Below are 23,432 nucleotides of genomic sequence, written 5' to 3' on the forward strand. Positions count from 1 at the left end.
GATTTCTGTTCAGAAAACAACAGAACATGAGAATGTGAAACTCAATTTTTGTCTATTGCACTGAATAGCACTAAGTTTTATCCATTTTACTTCTAAACTACATTTCCAAGTATGTAACAGTGAAAATTTTATTATAAAATATCTTTGTTAATGGTTTTACTGGTTTCTGTTTTCTTTGTGTTCTTAGCAATATAAAGATGAGTTTAGTGTAGCCACTGTGACAGCTTAAAGGTCTGGGGGGAAGTATGGAGGTGGGGAATGCCCTTAGAAATACAATCAGGCCAGGCAAGGGCTCAGAAGTGAATCCCTCAGGGACAGGAAGATATCTGGAAGGATGTAGAATCACCAGCTCTTCCTTCTTTTCTCTCTTTCCCCCTTGGACCTGTATGATGGTGGTGGGTGCATGAAGCACTTACAAGATCGAGACAGCAGAACTTCATAAGTACCGCTCGAAGGCATTGTGCTGAGGCTCTATGTGCAGTATGCCACTGCTCTGGGAATGGCCTGATAAAGGGAATTCTGGGAGTCCTTTTACTAGATGGTGAAGCTGAGAACCTCACTCAGCTGGGGAGTTGTGCAGCCCCCTGTTTTACCAGAGATTTGGGAGGATGAGTCATGGGAGCTCCAGACCAGTATGTTTGGGGAGAATGTAGCAAGTTGTGGAAGAGCCATTCTGAGCAAGTCTTTGGTGGTGACCTGGATTCTCTGAAGCAGTCAATGCAGCTGCTCACCTAGTCACCTAGGCCCTTGCTTAGCTTGGCTCATGCCTGACTCCCAGGTTCTCAGCTTTGGTATCCAATGGCCCGAGTCAAAGCTTAGCTTGACCTCTGACCAGCTGTGTGACCTTGACCAAGTCCCTGTGGCTCCCTTTGATCTTGGTTTCTTCATCCATACAAGAGGGATGGTTATGCTCACCTCTCACTGCCATTATGAAGTCAAAAATGAAAGACTATGGATTCAGGTTCCTGCAACACTGTAGGTACAGAGGAGACCCTGCATCCATCCCTGAGTATTGCTCTCTCCGTACCTCCTGAGTTACTGTCACATCTCGGGTGGGTGCAGTGGGCACTCTGAGCCTGGTCCCTAGACTCCACATCCAGCCGGCTCTTTCACCTACAGCACATGGAAATAGCTCTTGAAGGGAACTGGCCAAGTAGCCCTGGTAACTGGTGCTTATGGGCTTTTTGTGATGACTTGGTGATAGACTGGGGAAATATAAGTGGCCCCCAGGGCTGTTTATACTTTCTGGTGCTCAGATCAGTATGAAGTGAGCACTGCTGGGGGTGGGCTTGGAGGCATCCAGTTACCCAAAGAATATCTGGGTATCTGTGTGCCTGCCTGATAAAGTACCTCTACACAGCAGCCTAACAGATAGAAACCCACTAATCCACACGTGGACTCCACTTCAGGGAAAAACGACAGCGACCCCTGCATCTAGCAAGCGTAAGGCCTCTTCAATGCACCTTGAGTTCTCAGAGTTGAAAGGGGTCATATTATCTTTATCCCTACGCTGCCAGGCTTATCCCATAATTTTCCAACTTATGTTGTGAGAATTTTCACAGCTGACCTGCTTTGTGATTTAACCTTGGATTTGAAAATATCTAGCTTCCTTCAGCAAAACAGGACAAAGATATTGATACTCGCCTTCCTTGGAGGTATCACAGTGGAGGTTCGGGTTGGTCCAGGTTGGCACAAGTCTTTGTGTCCTACCTATGTGGGATGCAGGTAAAGGCAGACAACTGTCTTTCTAGTGTAGCTAGCTGCTATTTGGAGAGGCTTCCATTTATAACTGAGAGACAGAGGAGCAGTTAGAATGCTAAGGGGAAAGTGGGTGGAGTTACCCAAGGAGGCCTCCTCAAAGAGGCTGGCTTTGGCTGTGCCTTTCAGGAAGGAAAGGGAGCTGGGAGGCAGCATGGGTTGGGGTTTTGGCAGATGAAGTAAAGGAAACCCCCCACAGAGTGCCCCAAGTTCACCCAGCTATGAGGTTGAGCCGCCAACTCTCTCTGGCTAAGAGAATACTACTCTAGCCCCATGGTTTCTGGCAAACGGAGTAGGAACTGCTCCAAAGACATGACCTGGGTCCCAATAGCGGCCCTTCAACAGCTAGCGGGTTTGGAAGACCTGCCTTTGTTCATGTTGGCTGACTCGTGCTTGGTGGACGATTTCATTGGGAGCCCTCGCAGGGAGAGCTCACTGATGTCATGCCATTCTTAATGAGACCTGAGCTCCCCATGGGATGTGATAATTAATCAGGAAGCATGCTGTCAGTAGATCAGCTGTCTGAATCCTGATGTATGCCTTGTATACACAGGAAGTAGAAACTTTCCTTTCTTTAATTAAAACCAGTTTAAAAACCCATCATCTGGTCCTTGTTTCTATTTTGGCTTTAGGTGTGGTTCCATCCTGTTGGGGTTCACTTCCGCCCAATGTGATGAGACACACAATTGAGGGTATTGTTTGTCTCCCTCCTCTACCTCTAGTCTCTGATCCCCTTGGGGTTCCCTGGGGTCTCTGATACCCTGAAGACTCAGCTCCCCACGCAATCTGGACTCAGGGCAAGCAGCCTCCCTTCCTAAGACCAAGACCATCATTCCTTCCATTATGTCACCCATAAAACAGGGCTGATCATACCTCTCTCTTATGGCTGTGATGTGGACTAACTCCCATAACAAAAGTACCCTTCTTGATGCCGGGCAAGTTGCCTTTTTAATCTCTCTACCATATTTCCCCGAAAATAAGACCGGGTGTTATATTAATTTTTGCTCCAAAAGACACATTAGGGCGTATTTTCAGGGGAGGTCTTATTTTTTCATGTACAACAATCTACATTTATTCAAATACAGTCATGTCATCTTCTGGAATGTCGTCATAACATAGTAAATGCATGCGTCTGGCTGACTGTCTTAACTGGGGCTTATTTTCAGGATAGGTTTTATTTTGGGGGAAACACGGTATCACCACCACCTCTTCTAAGATGAACTTCCTTAAATCCTGGATAAACCTTTCCTTTTGTCTCCATCTCCTCTTTCTACATTCCCACTTCAGAAGAAGAAGTGTTCCATCCTACTACCCATAGCTGGCCCTCTGCCTCTCCTGTGATCTCGATTCGTCATTTACCCACCTTCACTTGCATCTTTTTCAATCTCTCTCTCAACCACTGCCACCTTTTCAGCATAAAACATTTTGGGACGCTCTTTCCTACTGTGTTTTCCCTCTTAATCTGCCTGCATCTTTCATTCGCCTTCCCTTCACTATCAGATTTCTTCAGAAAGTCAGCTGCCCCTGCTTCCTCTTCTTGGTTTCCTGGTCCCTCTATGAACCGGGTTTCATTCTAATCTTTCTACTGGTGTTCTACTGGTGGAATTTTCCATCCCAGTGGCCTTTGCCGAGCCTTCGCCTTCTGGCTGCTTTCACTGTGAACCAACTCCTCCTTCTCAAAATTCCCTTCTTCTCTGTGACAAGGCCCTGTCCTGTATCTCCACCAATGTTCTCTATATCCTTTGAGAGTAGATCTTTCACTAGAGACCCCCAAATTGTGTGGCACCCACAAGGCTTTCTTCTCTGTACCATCTCCCTTAGCATCTCACCTACTCCCGTGATGATAATTGGTTCTTTTCTGCTGATAACACCCAAGTCTTCATTTCCAAACTCTGCCCAGACTGAGCAGCTGCACAGACATGGCCCATATGGCCTCCAAACTTGATAGTTTTTCTCACTGTCCTCACCCATTGAGGGCTGAATTGTGTCCACCACAAAACTAAGTTGAAGCCCTAACCTCTGGTACCTGTGAATGTGCCCAAGTTAAGATGAGGCCATACTTGATTAGAGTGGGCCCTAGTCCAGTACGACTGGTGTCCTTAGCAGAAGAGACACAGATACACAGGGAGAATGCCATGTGATGACAGAGGCAGAGGTGGGAATGATGTATCTACAAACCAAAGATTGCCAGTAACCACCAGAAGGAGGAAAAGGCAAGGAAGGATGCTGCCCTAGAGCTTTCAGAGAGAGCACAGCCCTTGCCGACACTTTGATTTTGGACTTCTGGCCTCCGGAACTATGAGAGAATAATTACTGTTGTTTAAAGCTACCCAGTTTATAGTACTTTGTTATGGTGGCATGAGGAAATAAACACATGACCTGATCTCCCCATGTATTCCCTATGGCACCATCCTTTTAGGGATCCAAGCTGACATCCCAGAATCAACCTTGAAGCCCCTCTCCCTCACCTTGCTGCCCAGTTTTTCATTTCTGCCTTGACTCAGTGGAGACACTTCTCTACTTCTTTCCCAGTCGAATGTGGTCACCCTGATTCTGGCCTCTCTGGTCTCCTATCCATCCATCAAACTGCCCTCTATAATTTTCATGAAACGGCTCTGATTATGGCTGCATATTGGAGTTGCCTGGGGAAGTTATGAAGCTCTTGTGCCATCACACACTTGAGTCTCAGATCCGAATCTCTGGGGATGAGGCCCAGGCATCAGTGTTTTCAGTACTTCCCAAATGATTCCAGTCTGCAGCTAGGCTTGAGAACCATTGGCTGACAGAATGTCACAATAGCCAGAGGAGACTTAGGGAAGAAAGGCTAGATTTAAGACCGTAGTTCTCATCTGGGGGTGATTTTGCCCTCCAGGAGGCATTTGGCAATGTCTGGAGACATTTCTGATTGTCAAAACTAGGGTGGAACTACTGGCATCTAGTAAGTAGAGACCAGGGGTGCTGCTAGACAGCCTGCACATGTGCAGGACGGTCCCACACCTAGGAATTATCCAGCCCCAGATGCCACTAGTGCTGAGGTTGAACATCTCTAGTTTAAGAGATGGGAGAGAAGCAGCAATGCTGACGTTGGCTTTGGGACCCATGTGGCTGTCCCAAAAAGCAGACAGATGTGGTCCACAAAAGGGAGGAAAATGCATGTGCCGCCTCGTGCCGTAGCCCATTCGTCAGCCTGGCATGTTGAAACTTTTCATGCCACACCTGTTTCCATCATGGGAAGCCTCAGCCTGCTCCTGCCAAATTTATTCTCTTGCTTTCCTTTTGAAAATGAGGTTTAGTGGCATTTTTGCCAGAAGAGAGAGGTTCATCACCTCTCAAATTGCTTTTGCCAAACTCAGCTCCTAATGAGGACACTGCCTGTTGTTAAATGAAAAGCTGATTAGATTGGGAAGAGATTGGCTAACGGGCTCCTGTGTGCTCATCATTATAGATACTAGCCAATTTCGTGACCGTGGCCTACCTGGGAACCACCTCAACCATTAAAGAGAAACACTAATGATAATGCCTTATACTTACAAAGCTTTGCAATTTATAAGACTTTTCATAGACATCATCCAATTTGGTTTGTCATTTCAGCTCTCAGCTTTATGTGGTGTCATTTCCTATAAAGGAAAGTATAACAAATATAGAGGAGGTACTGAGGAAATATATCAGGAACAAGAATAAGATTAAGGCATCAAAAGGCATTAAAACCCCACATTGAATGTAAAATTAGAAATTTCATTCTGGTAATGGGAGGCAAAGCTTTGCCAAATTGATAAAGATCTAATTATGGAAAGCACCAGTTCTAGACAATTATATTCTAAATTTCTGACTGTACTATATTTCTAGTTTCTGTGTTTTATAATTTATGCAACATTTTGAATACAGCACGGACGTCTTAATATTTTGAATATTATTGCTACTTTATATAAAGAGTATCTTTTCTGCTTCAAATGTAAGATTTAAGAATTCTTGCTGTATTTATAATTCTATGCTCTCCAAAGGTTCAGATATTTGCTACTAGAATACAGCTTTGATTTTATCATGAGGAGTAATGTGAGAATAGTAGTCACTTAACAATTTTTCTTAAAGCACAATTTATTTAAAATCTATCCACTCAAGCAGGTGAGGCATTTTCACACTAGCCTGTGAAGTGAGGTTGTCTTTGGTTCTGGGGTTATTGCTCTGGGTATTGGTTTCCTTTGAGAGGCAAAGAGGAAGGGTTATTCTGGGCATGTGAATTATGCCGGGATATATGAATGCCTTCTAGGCCGCAGAAGCAGTGTGGAAGGGATAGGTCTCAGGGAAACCCACTGGCTCTGAGTTGCCTGTCTTTGCCAGAGGTGGTCCCCATGATGTCTTCCCCTAAGGCCGTCTTAGCTCCTTACTCAGGAGAGAGGTGAAGGGGCATAATGAATTGGGAGGGCATGCTGGCTCATTGGAAAGGAGGGAACATCCATCACCAGGACGAAAGAAACAATCCAGAAAGGAAACAGTCAATGCCAAGAACGAAAATGAGGTGAAGGGAAAGATATATGAGGCTTTGTCCCCTGGAACTGCAGGACTACTAGGAGGCACTATTCCTGGGCAATAAATGGGAGGCTGGACTTTGGGGGGGAAATGTTTTATGAAACGTGAAAATTTCAGAGGAATTGAAAAGGAATATGGAAACATCCCTTCTTGGTAATTAATGACTCCCCAGTCATTCTGAGGCCAAAAAAAAACCCCTATAATTCCAGAAATTTAGAAGTAGACATTTGACAAAATTTATTGATAGCTATGTGACTATGATAAGGATACATAGGTAGATCATCGTACAATTTGATGAATTCCAGTTGACTAAACAATCATACTCATATAGAATAGTGACTCAATTTCTGGCGTACAATCGGTGCTTAATGAATCTTGGTTGAATAAAGGAATGAATGAATGAACAAACCAGTCAACCAACCATAATGGTCTGCACAGTATTCTCTCACCTTGATCTTGTTCTTTTCAAAACTTCCATCAATTATTTGGATCACAGGCATATAAGGCACATAGAGTAAATTTACTATACTTAGAGACTGTGTGATGTGATTTATATAAAGAATCTTTATGCCCATCTCTGGCACAGAGTTCCTAAAACGCCTGGAATGTCCTGTGATGGAGAGTGAGAAAGGTGTCTTTTGTTATGTTCATGAGGTGACTTTTGGGACCTGAGGATGGGGGCTAGTTGCCAGTGGAGCCCACCAGGTGACTAGAGGGTTGGAACTTTCAGTCTCACCCGGCCCCCACCCCCACCCCCACCTCCAGGCAAGGGAGAGGTACTGGAGATTGAGTTCAATCACCAATGGCCAATGATTTAATCAACCACACCTATGGAATGAAGCTTCCATAAAAACCCAAAAGAATGGGAGTTGGAAGAGCTTCCAGGTTGCTGAGTCTGAGGAGAGCTGTGCACCCTTTCCCCATACCTTGTGCCATGCATGTCATCTCTTCATCCAGCTGCTGATTCAAACCTTTTAATATCCTTATAACAAGCCAGTAATTCAGTAAATAAAATGTTTTTCTGAGATCTGTGAGCTGCTCTAGCAAATGAATCGAACGCAAGGAGGGGTTCTTTGGAACCTCTGATCTATAGCCAGTAGGTCAGAAGCCCAGGTGACAACTGGGACTTGTGACTGGCCTCTGAAGTGGGAGGAGGCAGTCTTGTGCGACTGAGCCCTTCACCTGTGGGATCTGACACTAGCTGCAGGTAGATGGTGTCAAAATTAAATTGAATTGTAAGAAACCCAGCTGGTGTTGGAGAACTCCTTGGTGGTGTGGGGACCCCTCCACCACACACACCCACACCCACACACACACACACACGCAGTAGAATTGGTAACCAGAATCGTTAGAGACAAAATAAATCTGGGAAGATTAATGGAATAGATCATAGAAGAAAAACCAAGATTATCTTTATAAATTGGAAACTGGACCAAGATGTACAGGCATAGGTGTGAAGCCCTGTGTATGAGATTAACGTTGCAGTTGGACCACAAGAGCCTCCTATTTTGAGAGTAATAATTATGAAAAAGACTTGGGAGTCTTGCTCCTGTCCCCAACATTCAACCAAAACTCTTTCAGAAATTCCAGTACCTATTTGGTGGTAAAAGGTACTTTCCGTTTGTCAGTTCTCATCCTTGTTGCTTCTTCTGTAGTATTTAACACTATTTGACACTGTTAACTTTGGCCCTTCGTGGAACCTTTTTCTAATTCTATAATCCCACTTTGGCCTTGTTCCCCTGCTTTTCTAATGTTTCCTTCTTCATCTTTTTTTTTTACCATCCCTTTAAAGGTTTTCCTTCACCTTTATATTTAAAAATCAATCTTTCTTAAATTCTAATCTTTGCGTATTTGTAATCTGTATCTCTCCTTGGTAATTTGTTCACCATCCATTTAACATATATTTGTGGAGGACCTACTATGTGCTAGGGACTATTCTAGGAGCTGGTAATATGGCAGAGAACAAAACAGGCAAAACTTCCAGCCTTTAAGGGGCTTATAGTCTTGGGGGAAGAGAGTCAATAAATAAGTGAATAGAGAGATCAGTGTTGGGTCATAGTTAAAGCAATAATGAAAATTACACCCAGGTAAGGGGACTGGACATGTCCGGACTACTATTTTAGACAAAAAAATTCAGGGAGGGTCCCCTGAGAAGGTGGCTTTTGAGCAGAGCTGGACTTCTTGTACTCCCAAGGCTACCTCTGCACCAGAAACTTCCAGATCCTCGTCTGCAGGCAGACATTCCCGTCTGGAGCCATATTGCTGAATGCCTCCTGGACAGCTCCTATGGGATGTCCTAGGGCACCAGAAACCACACATGCTCATCCTCTCCACCAAACTTCTGCCTCCTTTTTGGTTTCCCATTCTGATTCACAGTATGACCATCTCCTCACTCATCCAAGCTGGAAACTCCAGACTCCCCTTCACGTCCTTCTCCTACCCCCTGTCACCCCATGCATGGGTATCCAACCAGATGTTATCCAGGTCCTCACTTCCTCCTCATGCTATAATTGAGGCCCCCAGTGTCTCTTGCTTGTACTATTTTAGGAGGCTCCTAATAGCTTGCCAGCCTCTAGTCTGGCCCTGCCCCACTCTTTCACATTACCAACAGAATGACCTTTGTAAAGCACAGATCAGATCTGCTTTCGAGCCTTCTATTTCCACCCATTGCCTCCAGGATCAGCAACTGGCTCCCAATCTACTAGGTCAGCCATCTCCTTTCATTTCCACCCCACCAGCCCCACCACAAACACCCTGTACTCTGGACCCTCTATCAGAAAAATCATCTCCCTAACACTTTAACAATACCCACTTTTTCTTTTTGTATGCTTTTCAGTTTTTCCTGGAACGCTCTTCCCCTTCCCTACCTTTTCCTTCTTTACCTTCCCTACTCTTAGCCACTTGTTTTGCCCTGCCCGTCCCTGTCCTTTCCTACCTGGCAGGTTTCTAACCAACTGCAGTAGCCAGCTCAGCTCTGAAGCTTTCCCCAAATTCTCTTTCCCCTCTCCTCATCTTCTTTGCTGTAATACCATAGTGCTTATAACAGGTAGGATCTCCCTGATTTAGGAGGATTCTTGGTGTCTTCTCTGTCCGTGGGTTACATGGAGACAGGCAGCATCTCTTGTACATGCCTGCAGTTTTTGCAGATATTAGCACTTGGAAAGTTATTCTGTGCATGTTTACTAAACTGGCTGGAATTCTACAGAAGACATGCAAATGCGTAAGTTGAACTATATGAAACTACTGTTCTTCGTAGTCAATATTAGCAATTTTGTATGGTTCAATCTAATACATCTATTTTGTGTCAATATTTATTATTCCTATTTTGGCTTTAAGAAGTATTCTTATCTTCAGTTAGACTGCCTTAAGACATGGGGCACAAAGAATTATTTTCAGCTCTGCGAGACATTTCCCATTCTACACATTCTATGTATCCAGTTTTTCTGGCCAGAAATGGATGCACACCTGAGAAATGTTATAAATATCTACTCTCCTTTCTTTCTATTAACAATGTTTCTATTATGCGTTTTCTGATTCAAGTGATTTACCATAAATATCACGGAAATTTTGAGACTGTTTATAAAGTTACAGTGGTAATTTTTAGAATTGTCAGACATAAATGGCGTAATGAAAAGAAAATGATGAAGTTATAAAGGAGGAAAAAATGATGCATTGTTCATTTACATGGAGTTTTTCAAGGTGAAAGTAGATCAAGGTGTCCACTGGAGATTTGTGACTATCCTGTCTCATGGTTTTGATTTCATGACAATGTAGAACTAAAGTTGTCCTTAAATTTGGAATATTTTCCATATCCTACCTTCCCACTTTTATCAATATTTAAAAATAATGTTCTTAAATCATAGCCAAAAAACTATTCTATTCTGCATGTTCTATAATTGAATAGTTTTGCTAGATACTTTTAAAGTAGAAACCAATAATATAGCTGCTCACAATTGTCTCCTTTTGTGCAGAATTGAATTTTGTTTTGGTTTTAATTCTTCCTTGAATTGCTGAGGGAAAACAAACCTGTCACAGAGTAATAATTACCATCTTTCTTCCTGAATGCACTTAAGTAGTCTTTGCAAAAATGTTTAAGACCATCCTGTTTGGACACATCATCAGGCTTTCCTGTGGAGGTAGTTCATTACAAATGAATCTCTTTTTGAAAGTCTGCAATTCTAGACTGCTATGATTCTCAGTCCCCTCCCCACGAGGCAATAAAATTGGCTGGGGCCATAATTTAAGGGAATAGCTGATTGTGTGCACGGTCTTCTAGGAAAATGGTTAAAGTGAAAATGAGATGTAAAATTAAAAGAAAACGTTGAAACAGGCTAAACTGGTTTTCAAAATCTTTTCTGGTTTAACAGGGCCTTAGGTATTGAATGTAGAAGGCTTTAGCGATTATCTAAAGCTAATGTATTAAAAGACCAGGTTGGTAGAGGATTTTGATTCAGGGTCTTATACATTTTTTAAAAGTGTTGAGCAAGAAACCTTCAAAACTTGGGAGACTTTTTTGTTTTGTTTTTAGGAGAGAGTGGTCTCTAACTTGTCTTTACGTTTGCTTCTAAACAACCCAACCAATTAGCAGAGTCTGTTCTCGGTCAGGGAGCACTTTGCCCTGTGGTTATCAGTATTCATCCTGTATTTGACTTAAGTTTCTATAAATTTTTTTTGATAAGGACAATGAAAGTAAGTGGGTCAGCAAAATGCTTAAAACATGGTACCAAAATTAGTGATGCTTGGAAACACGTGGCTCACCCATGGTAAAGGTGTATATGCTTGGGTGGGTTGAGAACGTTGGTCCACTAGTATCTGGATCTGCAAGAAGGCTTGTGAAACCAGCAATCAAAGTCGTTATTGTTCCAATAGCCTTTATGCTGAACATTTAGGATGCTCTTGAAAAGATCTTTTTGACTTTGAGCCAGGGATTCTAATGAGTAAAGCTCCATGTAGAAATAATGTACGATAAGAAAAACCACTCTATTTTGATTTTCATTCCATGAAGGCACCAAAATGTCAGCTAGACATACTTGTAGCATATTATGATTATTTTTAAATAAGGACAGGTGTCTCTTTAAGAATTGGGCTTGACATATGAAAAGGTGCTCAACATCACTAATAATCATGGGAATGCAAATTAAAACCACAATGGGATATTACCTCACACCTGTCCAAATGGCTATCATCAATAAATCAACAAACAGGGCCAGCTCAGTGGCTGGGGCGGTTGGAGCTCCATGCTCCTAACTCCAAAGACTGCTTCTAAATAACCAGTGGGCCAGTGGGCTCTCAACCACAAGGTTGCCAGTTCAATTCCTCAAGTCCCGCAAGGGATGGTGGGCTCCGCCCCCTGCAACTAAGATTGAACACGGCACCTTGAGCTGAGCTGCCGCTGAGCTCCCAGATGGCTCAGTTGGTTGGAGCACAGGCTCTTAACCACAAGGTTACCGGTTCGACTCCCGCAGGGGATGGTGGGCTGTGCCCCCTTGCAACTAGCAACGGCAACTGGACCTGGAGCTGAGCTGTGCCCTCCACAACTAAGACTGAAAGGACAACAACGTGAAGCTGAACAGCACCCTCCACAACTAAGATTGAAAGGACAACAACTTGACTTGGAAAAAAAAAAAGTCCTGGAAGTACACACTGTTCCCCAATAAAGCCCTGTAAAAAATAAATAAACAAAAAGAATAAATCAACAAACAACAAGTGTTGGTGAGGATGTAGAGAAAAGGCAACCCTCCTGCACTGTTGGTGGGACTGCAAATTGGTGCAGCCACTATGGAAAGTATGGAGGTTCCTCAAAAAATTAAAACTAGAACTACCTTATGACCCAGCCATTCCACTTCTGGGTATTTATCCAAAGAAATCTATAGCACTAATTCAAAAAGATATATGCATATATTCATTGCAACATTATTTACAGTAGACAAGATATGGAAGCAAGCTAAGTATCCATCAATACACAATTGGATAAAGAAGAGGTGGTACTTACATACAATGGAATATTACTTGACCATGAAAAAGAATGAAGTCTTACTATTTGTGGCAACATGGATGGACCTAGAGGGTATTATGCTAAGTGAGATGAGTCAGACAGAGAAAGACAAATGACATGTGATGTCACTTCTATGCGGAATCTAAAGAACAAAATAAATGAACAAACAAAACAAAAACAAACTCATAGATACAGAGAACAAACTGATGGTTGCCAAAGGGAAGTGAAGTTGGGGAGTTGGGTGAAAGAGGTAAAGAGATTAACAAGTACAAACTGGTAGTTACAGAATAGTCACAGGGATGTAAAGTACAGCATAGATAATATAGTCAATAATGTTGCAGCAACTATGTATAGTGCCAGGTGGGTACTAGACTAATTAATTGGGGGAAATCATTTCGTAAATTATGTAAACATCTACCCATTATGCTGTACACCTGAAACTAATATAATATTGAATGTCAACTGTAGTTGAAAAAAATTAAAAATTAAAAAAAAATCAAGTTTGAGCTAAAGTTTTTGTTTCTATCACATATGTTAGTTAGAGACCAGGAAAAAGGTTCTAACACTAAATTGCTGCACTGCTATTGTTATACCCATGTTTGGGTTTTCTTCCCTCTTATATATTTATGTATTTTATATATACACACACGCATGTGTAGATAGATAGATAGATAGATAGATAGATAGATAGATAGATAGATAGATACTCGTATATGTATACCAGGGGTGCCAAAAAACATATACACATTTTTTTGACATCCACTGTTTTTATATAAATCTACCTATCTATCAAGATTTGTGAAAGACAAATATGAAAGAAAGCAAACAAAACAGAGAACAAGGGCAAGTACTTTGACTGTATTCTGCCAGGGTCGGGGTAAATGAAATAAATCAAACTGTGATGCCCCATAAAGGGGGTCCCACAGCGAAGAAAGAGTTTGCTTATGGAAGACGTGCATTCTCCTCTGAGAGAACATACATCGTAGCCGACCAGCTGAGTCATGTGGTGGGAGGGGGCTTTTCTTCTCCTCCACATCCCCTCCTCTGATGTCACGAATCTCTTCTTTCCTGGGAGAATTAATTAGCATTCATTGGATGCAGTTGGCAAGGAGAAAGAAGGGCGCCTGAGAGTGTGTAGGAGAGCAGGGAGGAAGGGGCCCAGTGGGGAGCGAGTCCTTCCCCCCTTGGAGCCGCATTGAGACACGAGGCACAATCGGGCACAGAATGGCTGTTTTATAACTGGGATCCTCAGTGACGTATGGCTGCCGGCTCCTTGGCAGCTGTCTTTATGGACCAGTAGGCAGAGGGAAATTGACGCTGACGAGACTTTTGCATCTTGGAAGGGACTGTAATCTACTGTAGTGAAGAACAGAACCTCTCAATCACGCGAGTGTAAATAAGAGACGGAGGGGAGTCCAAAGAAAAGGAAGAGGAGGGGAAAAAGTGTGTGTTCGGGGAGCAGGGAAAAGCATTTTTGGTGGATGGTATGAAGCCAACCATGGAAACTGCAGCCGAGGAAAATACTGAACAAAGCCAAGAGAGAAAAGGTACCCAGCGCTCTGACAATAGCCTGTTTAAAGCTTTTCACTGGGGGTGCTTAAAAAGGGGTAGCCCTGTTTTGTGTCTCTTGTAAAATAGCTCAGAAGTAATCCCTATGGCATGGTCTTGCTTTCAGGGTGGTTTTTTTCCTGTAGGCTGATGGTAAATTAATAGAACAGCTTTTCTGCAATCCATTCCTGTTTCAAATCTTCCTACCTAACATGGTATATTTCATAGAAGGGTATCCACAGTTTGAGTAGCTGGATTGGGGAAAACTGTCTTTTTAAATTAATAGAATGTCATAACTTAGGTCTTGTGTTCTGCATGTTATATTCCAGGGACACGGGATGCATTGTTTTCTGCTCATGCCGAGAGGAACTGGAGGGCACACATATTAAATATGCTTTGGTTCCGCTAATGCTGTAGCGATTTGGCCATCCTCTCATTTTCTTATTGAATACGATTGCCATTTCTGTGTATCAGACCCTGACCATGCCATGTAATACGCATTTAAGTTGGAGCTTGAGAGAGGGGATGTCAGCTCTGTCTCCTAGTGCTAATGGAAGGGGGGGGGGGTCTTCTGCTATTTATGACTTTGAGATTTGGGGGAGGAAAATTGATAAACGTCCTGTTCCTTAAAGGGAATCTCAGAACATATCACGGTTTTGTCATATGGAATGGTGTTTTTGGAGAAAGAAGTGTTTTGTGGTCAGAAAATGGCAGAAAATAGAAGCTAAAATTAATGTTTTCCTAGATAATGACTGATTTCAAGTTTGATACCCCATAGAATCAGCTCAGCCGCTGTTAGGTTAAACGGCATCTCGCTGTGTGGTAATTTATCTCCCTCGCCTGAAGTTAGACTGTCAGAAAGGCACAGGAATGTATTCTGTAACCGCAGTGCCTCTAATATCAAAAGCCATCGAGCTAAGGTTATTTTTTCTCACGGCCCTGGTGTCTACTGACAATCACTAAACAATAGTAATTCTCCAGCGTGGAAGTACTATGTTTTACTTATGAATATGTAGACTGAACTGCAAAAATGCTGATAGTCAACCATTTTGCAAGACAAAAATGGCAATTTCATGTTTTTTTAACAGCACACTGGGGTAGAGTCTGCTTATTTTTACATAGACTTTCTTCTCTACATAATACTTTAATAACAATTGTATCCTAAACAGAGCAATTTTGTTTTTAAAATTATTTTTCAAAGTATGAAAATATATGTAACAAAATTTGCCATCTGAACCATTTTTAAGTGTATAATTCAGTGGCATTAGTACAGTGCACTTCAATTTTAAAATTGGTAGTTCAATCCTTGCATCAAACCTACCGCCTCTCATCAAAAACACAAAACCCAAAAAAAACCCAGCCCCCTCCTCCCAAAATCCCCCAACCCTGCCTTTTCTTGTATGTATTCATTTTAAATTTACGTGAATGAGCAGATATGAAGCTGAGGAACTGAGATGAAAGTTTAAAGCTTCATTTCCGTGATGATCACAGATGAAGTTTGGGGATATAATCGTGTAAATAGCATTGTTGCGAGGAAGCCCATCCCAGTTGATAGCAGTTTTTTCCCTAAAATAGATGACTTTGTTTAGCACACACTTTTTATTAATACGGTGTTTCCCGAGGGCAGATAAAACCATTGTGGTCTTGACTCTCTTTCTACCATGTGAGGCTACAGCTAGAAGTAACCTTCTGCAAGTCAGGGAGAAGGTTCTCATCAAGAACTCAGTCTACCGGCACCTTGATCTTGGACTTCCCAGCCTCCCAAATGAACAAAAAAAGAACCCTTTGGTACACAAAAACATACCTTTCATTATTCTCTCCAAAAGCGAGCAAGGGGTATAGAACCAATACAAAATCCTTACTGCACAGTTGTGTATCTCATCATCATTTAGTCTTATGGACCACTATTGTTTTATGTCAATTAAATATTATTTAATACCAAATCTATAGGCTGTCACTACGTGCATTGACGATCTGTGTATGAAAACTTGTTAGCTATGGTTTTAGAGACAAAGTTAGAAGCAAAAGATAATTCCTAGAGGAACTTTCCAAATTATCAGAATTGACAAATGCTAGCTATTTGTTAAGGAATTCAAAAATGCCAAGTTAACACAAGCATTGGTCACATATGTCGAACATGCTTGAGTGAAAATATGTGCCCGGGAAGGCATTTTTACTGCAGCCACAAGGGTGATTGCTGCGTGATGCACTCATCATAACTGTTGGTGTGGAGGGTGTCTTTTCAACTAATCTTCATGTAGACGAACAAGTTCCTAACTACACAAGTCAAAACTCACACAGGTGTCATCTTTGTAATGTCCCCAGTTTGCTCTCCCATTGTCATTCAAGACACACATAATAAGTATAAAATGATAATCACTTGTTTGTGCATGATGCTTGTCACTCCAGCATTTCTTCAGATTTCAGTTTCAATTTATGAAATAAATGTTTACGTCATTGACATGAACATTTAAAAATTTGACATAGAGAATGCATTATATAATTCTTGAGCTGGTGGGTCTGTTCTTTCTTTTTTTTTTTTTTTAAGCCTTTCAGCAAGGGATTTAATGTACCAAATTTAATCCTATATATTTTGTCACTTCCCACAGTTTTTTATGCACATATATTTCCCCCCTCTGTTCCTTCCTTCATTTACTTAGCACTAGGGGCAATATGTGTCTTTTAATTTGGGGTATTATTGCCCAGTGGCTAATACCCAGTAGCTTCTGAATTAATAGCTTTGGAGAATTACTACAGTGTTTATTAAGATATAAATTAAATTTAGCTTTATAAATTGGCCTCAACTTTTCTAGTTGGTGTCACTTACTGGGAGTTTAGGCAGGACAAAGAGAGAGGCTTCTTTAAACTAAATCTGAATGACTTTATTCCTATTTTAAATAAAAATAATCCAAGTCCTGAAAGGAAGGAAGGAAGGAAGGAAGGAAGGAAGGAAGGAAGGAAGGAAGGAAGGAAGGAAGGAAGGAAGGAAGGAAGGAAGAAAAAATAAAAGAAAGAAAGAAAATGTGTTTTTGAAAGCCTCATGGCTTTTGTCATAGAACGCTGCTGGATGATCAAAATTCACAAAAAGTATTTAGTAGTTATTCAGGAATTTTTAAGAAAAGCAAGCAGGTTTTTGCACATGGATATGCCAGATTATTACAAATGACAGTTTTAAAATTGGAAGCATTAAATTAAATCAAAATGTGAGGATGGAGTAAGCAGATTCACTGAAATGGAATAACTGGAGGAAATGAGTAAGACAGAATCAAAGGAAATAGATCATGAGACTCAATAATAAAGAATGGAGAGTTAGATTTCTGTTTATTTCTGTGGAGTATTACTTAATGTCAAATTCATTTGTGAAAACCAATGCATCTGGAATTGCTGGGAGTGTGGAATCACAGGGTAGAAAAACAATTGAATCAATTGCTCTATTGCATGAAGAAAATTCTAAGTATCTGTGATGAAAATTATTTTTATTATATGTCGAAAATTGGAATCTACTGAAGCAATTATAGTCAGGCTGGTTAAGCTCTTATGAATCATTACTGAAATAAATTCCAGGCATCAAATTAAATTCTTAACCATATAGGAAGAAAAATGTAGTAAATCGGGCATAAAGTGTAATTTAAAATAAATCACAGGACATAGTCAAAGAAATGAATTCAAATTGTTGACCTGATTTAAAAATTAACACATCCATTTAAATCTTTTTAATCAAGTAGATATAATTTCTTATGTGGTTAGGGTTTTTTGTTTGTTTTAGCAAAATGTGTCCGCTTTTGGCCCTCTCTTCTTTTTTGTTTAGGAAGAAAAGCATTCCTCTAGAATATATGACCTGTGTGTTAAAAATCCAGAGCCACACATTTAACATGTTACACTTTTCCCGGTGGTCTATGAATTACTTGATTTTTATTGACGTTCTCTAACTTGATTATATGAGTATGGTACAGAGAATGTTTTAGATGCAGTTTTTCCCTATAAGAATCTGCCAAGGGGGACATTTGAAGAGAGGGTGTCTGGGGAATAGGCTGTAGAGAAAAGCGTGGCCAGCCAGATGGTGCTGGACATATGTGGAAGATAAGATACAGCTTGCTTTTATTTTATTTTATTTTTTTAGAAAACTTAAGTGTGGAGAAGATCTCCATGAGCCATTTGGTGCATCTCCTACTTTTATATTATCGTTTCCATTAGTATACTTTTCAAGACTTGGTCTTTCTATTTCAGTAGACAAAGAATTCTGACCAAGTTCTGGAAATTTAGATTTGCCTTCCTTCAAATTGAGTGGAAATCTTGAATTCAGATTGTAACATTAAAAAAATTGCATTTTTCTGTGATTTGGAAGTAGAGGTCAATTTAGAGTAAATAATCTTAACCACGTGATTTATTTAGCCTTATATATCTGAGAGCATATGAAATAGCCAGCTGTCCCCATGATATATAACTTACCCTCACTGGGACTGGTGATGAATTGGATTATTCCAAAGACACTTTGTGGCTTTTTCCTCCTTGAGACCAAATGTACATCCACATTGAGATGGTCGGCCAGGAATAGGGATGGCTATGGAACAGAGGAAGAAGGTGACACATAGTGGCTTTCAAGAGTGGAAGGCTACAGTCCCAGTTCACAAATGTACCTGGTTCATTCATTTATTTATTTATTCATTTAATAATATGAAGTTCTTCTTTGAACTGTCATCCTTCTGTCTTCTCAGCTCACATCATAAGAGTAGAAGGGTGCTAAATCATTTTGGGGACTATTATGTGTAGTATAATCTTAGTTTTAACCACAGTTTTGCTGACTGGTAGCAGATTAAATAGCAGACAACAGTGCCAGGGAGAATTCTGATCCTTAGCGAGTCTGGTGATATTTCTCTTCAGAGAGATTAAAGAACATGTAATGAGAGAAAATAATTTCCTATTTTGTAAGCTGATTTGATTAATTGCATTAACTTCTTTTTATATATTCCAGCCTTACTAGCTATATATTCAAATCAAGGACCAGCACACTTCATCTGTAAAAGGCCAGGGAGTAAATATTTTAGGCTTTGTGAGCCATACAGTCTCTGGTGTAACTATAAATCTACCATTGTAGCATGAAATAGCCATAGATAGTATATAAACAAATGGGTGTGGCTGTGTTCTAATAAAGCTTTATGTACAAAAACAGGTGGTCATTAGCTGACCCCTGCTATATTCTATAGTGTTGTTATAGCTTTCCTTTCATATTTTAGATAATAGCTAAAAATGAAGGATGATACTTATAGCTTCCAAAGACCTTGCCCAGTGAATATGGTCTTTCTAGGAAGCTCAGTCTTTGTCACTCAGTTGCTTCCAGCGATAATTTCCTACATGCTAGAAAGTATAGCAGTCTGGAGTTCAGTTCTTCAGCCTTGTCAGTAAATCACATTATCTAACTAAATGAAAAAAAGAAGTGTAGAAGGCATGTTTTGTTTTCCTTTCCTTCATTTCCCATTGTTTGTTTCATACCCACCTTTGGTGATGAGCAACCACAGTTGTGTTTGTGGCCATCAGCCACCACTACTCACCCGCACCCCAAACATAAACAGTATCTCAGCTGTCACAGTCTTTTGTGCTTCTTCAAGAATATAGCTTGGTCTCCTGCCCATCTCTCTCTTCTCTCTCAGGGGAACATTTGCAGTCTTCCCTCTGTAAGGCAGGGTCTTCCTGGCTGTGCACATTTTCCCATTTCTTGCCAGTTGCCCAGAATTGACATATTATTAATATATCTCTCAAGCTGAGGCTTCTCCTTGCAATCATCTGACTCCCTTCTAAGTGTTGGGACCCTGTCCTTTTAAACAAAATGTATACTGTGTTCTTTGAAATTTTATAAATAATTTTATATTTAATGTCTTTTTTTAAGTCTGGCTCAAAAACAAAATATATTTTCTTTCATATCTAAAGATTTACTGTTGTAAAAAGACCTTCCCAGAAGTATTGAAAACTTCCACTCACTTACTGATCGATCCCATCTCCATGTCTGCTGGAGTAGTGGTATTTTTATGCTGAATTAAGCATCTCAGGCATGGCTGCCATGTTGTTCTCAAAAAAATACATTAGTGGAGGGCAGTCCATGATTTTCGTTGTCATTGCCTAGCAGCCTGTACCTGATTGCCTGAATGCCTGGAGACTTCCCTTCCCTATAAGGAGATGAGGGCAGAGAATGGATGTATCCTATGCTGAAATTCCCTGAATTGTACGGCCTGGCCTGGGTAAGGTCAGTGTCACTGGGGGACCTTGGGGGCCCAATTTCTTGGTCCACAGAGTCCCAGAGTGCTCCTTTGCATTCAACTAAATATTTATTTAGCAGACCTTTATTGGGAACCTGCTGTTTGTTGGGCATGGAGAGAGAAATTTTTTTAAAGGAGGATGAAATGTTTCAGATCAAAGGTGATTGAGCGACATGCAGTACCTCTTGAGGTCCATATGGAGGGCCCCCAGCCATTTTACCAAGAGGAAATCAGATCATACCATGAAGCAAGTTGACCTTCTTCTGGTTCTTTCCACCAGTCCCAGTGGGGTTTTGTTTTTTTTTTCTTTCTTTCAGAAAATTTAGTACAACCCGTGTCTGAAAGAGAATCTCCTGAACAGCAAAGCAAAAATCCTAAATCCAGGGAAGGCTAAGAGTTAAGAAGTTTTAAGAACCCTGAAACATTCTTTAGCTTGAGACCTGAAACATTTCTTTAGGAGACACAGAAGCGCAGCTTACCTCCCAATGAACTTCAGAAAAACTCTCGTTGAGCTAGCCACTGCTTCAGCAAAAGAGTAGAAAATGGCAGCAGAAGCACCGGCCTCAGTAGGATGATACAGTGGTTTCCAAAACGTTGCCTGTGAGGTCAGAATGCCCAGGTTCATACCTGGGCTGCTCCATCCTGGCCACACAATCGTGGGCAAGTGACTTACCCTCTCATTGCCCTCGGTTTCTTCATTTGTAAAGATGGAATCATAATAGTACCTGTTTTGTAGGGTGGTTGTGACAAGTGAGGCAATGGGTGCAAGGCGCTTTGCGTGATGACTCCTGGCACGTCATAAACACTCCAACTTATCGCTATCATTATCATCAACAACAAAAAGCAGCAGCAAAAAGAGTTTCCATGTGCAGTTTTGATTGTCCTACCATCTTTTTCTTTCTTTTCAATTCTTTAAGTCTTTAAAAAGATATTTTACTTGAACTTGAAGCCAAAAAGAGTTTTCTCTAAAGCACTACCTAGAAAAGTATGTTTCCACTTCCTAATCGGAAATACCTGGAGAGTGTTCAGAGATCGCAGAGAGTGGAGTTGGGATTTTGAAAAGGCTTTGTGAGGTTTTAAGCGGACCTCGTCAAGGCATTTGCCGTGTTACCTCGCAATGTGATGGTCTCCTCGCTCTTAATCCTCAGCGATACGAGCGCCAAATGGAGCATTGTAACCTGATCTTCTGATGGGATAATTACCCATGTCAATGCTAGAATCACTTTTTTTATCCTGAAATATTTGTGGCACCCCAGAGAATAAAGCCCCTTATTAGGTTTTATGGGATTCTCAGACATAAACTGGCATTGTGACCTTATGGTCTCTTAGGGATTTCAAGATTGTAATTCGACTAATAGTTACCAGCAGCCTACTCTGTGTCAGGCAAATTAGTAGATGCTTTTCTCTTCAATCCCCTAAGAAGTAGGAAATATAGTCATATGACCATGTAGGGACCTGAGTCTCCAGGAGGCCACTTGTCACCTTATGTGCGAGTAAGCAGTGGTTCAAGCCCATGATCAGCAGCCCTTGGTTTATAAGACACTGGAAGATCATTGAATCAGGATTCAATCCAGAACATTCTAGACTGAAGTACTGAGTTTAAGGCGAGGTGACAGAGAATAAATACTGCAGATGTCAGTGGGAAGACAGGAGTTTCATCCAAGAGTCAGCAGACCATGGGCTTCTTTGTCAGATTTCAAGGCAGGAACTGGGTACTGTTATGGAGAGTGAGCCTGTAATCACCTTTGCTTGTGCAGCTGCAATAATTCTAGCACTCTGTGGGTCTGAGAGAGAAATACACAGGACAATCCTATTGCGAGAAGCCAGATTTTAACTATAAATAGTGTCTGCCCATCATGGGGGATGGGGGTAATGGATAAAATAAGCAAAGAAAAAAATAAGCAAAGAAAAGACAGTTTGGGTGATTTTTGTAAACTTACATTCAAAAATGGAAGAGGAGACTCCAAACAGTCTCAATTTACCGTGCTGACTTGATAAGATGGTACTGAAAGATTGCATTTCACTCACATATTTTTAAACTCCCCCTTTCCTTTAACTATATGGTAAAAGAATAACTAAAAATGCTGATATAGAATCTTTGCTGGAGATAGAGACACTGACTCTTTGCCACCTGAAATTGGCAGTGAACAGCAGAGCTGAAATGGAAATTGGCAGGTACCACTGGATGTACCCAGGCTCAAAGAACCACCAGTACCATCCCGTGCCAACCCAGGGGGACAGGGCTAGCCCCTTGAGCAGTCCAGGTAAATACAGCCTTGGGGTGAATTCTAATAGCAAGTCAACTGTTGTCGTTAATATTATTTGCAATGGTTCTTTCAGATTGGTGATATTTTGTGTTTTGCTTGATGCATTCATTGATTTGTTCATAGGGGTGTGGGTGGAATTGGCCCTTGAAACATTTTGTAATCATCTTTTTTTCTCTCCTCCTCCATTCCACCCCATCTTTCGCCTCTTTCTTCTCCCTCCTTCCTCTTTTCTCATCCTTACGTCTTTATCTGAAAGGGAGCAGTGTACAATGAGATACACCTTTGGGTTAACCACAGAATTTGCAATGTCTGACCCAATAATGGTGGGGGGGCTTCACCCATGTCCATCTTGGGATCAAGAAAAGTAGGCCAGGACACTTGAGGAGCCTTGGCTCCAAGAGGACTGTGAGTGTTCCAAATGTCTTCCCGGCCCCATTGCTTTGCACCACGCTGTTTTAACATTAGTCATTCCTTTTGAGAGGGGAAAATCAAAGCCCATGAAATGAGGATTTGAAAACTGTGCACTCGATCCCATCAGGTAGGTCCATTGGTTTTGGTTTCTGGTTTCCTTGCTCACGAGAAACACTGGTCTCTCAGAACTGCTAGGTGCTGGGCCTGGGTGAAATGTGTCAGTTGATGTGGGGACCCAGAAGGGGGAGAAGCTGAGCAATATGAACAGCCACCCGCCGCATTCCCATAGTCTACAGTGGTCTTAATACTCACCTCAGTTAGCTAAAATTCAGCAATCTCGAGTTACTTAAAATGTGAATGTAAAGGGGTGGTAGTGGGTCAAATAAACACAATAGGTTTAAAGTATCGCTATAGTTTCACATGAACCCATAGCATCATTTTTCCCAAATATTTGCTTACTGTTTTTTAGGAATACTTCAGAAATGACAGTATAGAACCTAAAATTCTGTAAAGAGCAATCCTGAGGTACAACGTATGACATCTATTGAATTACAAAGTCACAACACCTGTAACTTAATAAAACTTTTCATTTTTCTTTGAAATCCTAAATTGTGGCTTCAACGTAATTAATAGGAAATCTGACTTTAGATTTAGTCATATATCTTGAGTTATGCA

The 23,432-nt window shown here is 41.2% G+C and overlaps 1 protein-coding gene across 6 annotated transcripts in view; it reads left to right on the forward strand.

Moving 5' to 3' along the window:
* GPM6B (glycoprotein M6B) overlaps positions 1–23,432 on the forward strand; it is a 156,759-nt gene that overhangs the window by 99,304 nt on the left and 34,023 nt on the right. Inside the window, exons 1-2 of one of the 6 annotated variants that reach the window (XM_081043808.1) lie at positions 13,374–13,827; positions 22,224–22,343. The exons of 2 other annotated variants lie outside the window; for them this stretch is intronic. In XM_081043808.1, the coding sequence (XP_080899934.1) occupies positions 13,767–13,827; positions 22,224–22,343 (181 nt within the window). In that variant the 5' untranslated portion in view covers positions 13,374–13,766. Of the gene's footprint in view, positions 1–13,373; positions 13,828–22,223; positions 22,344–23,432 lie in introns of those variants that run through there. 3 more of the 6 variants (XM_081043809.1, XM_081043810.1, XM_081043811.1) reach the window with 3 other exon arrangements.

This window comes from Rhinolophus hipposideros, assembly GCF_964194185.1.
Source record: "Rhinolophus hipposideros genome assembly, chromosome: X".
Lineage (NCBI taxonomy): Eukaryota > Metazoa > Chordata > Mammalia > Chiroptera > Rhinolophidae > Rhinolophus > Rhinolophus hipposideros.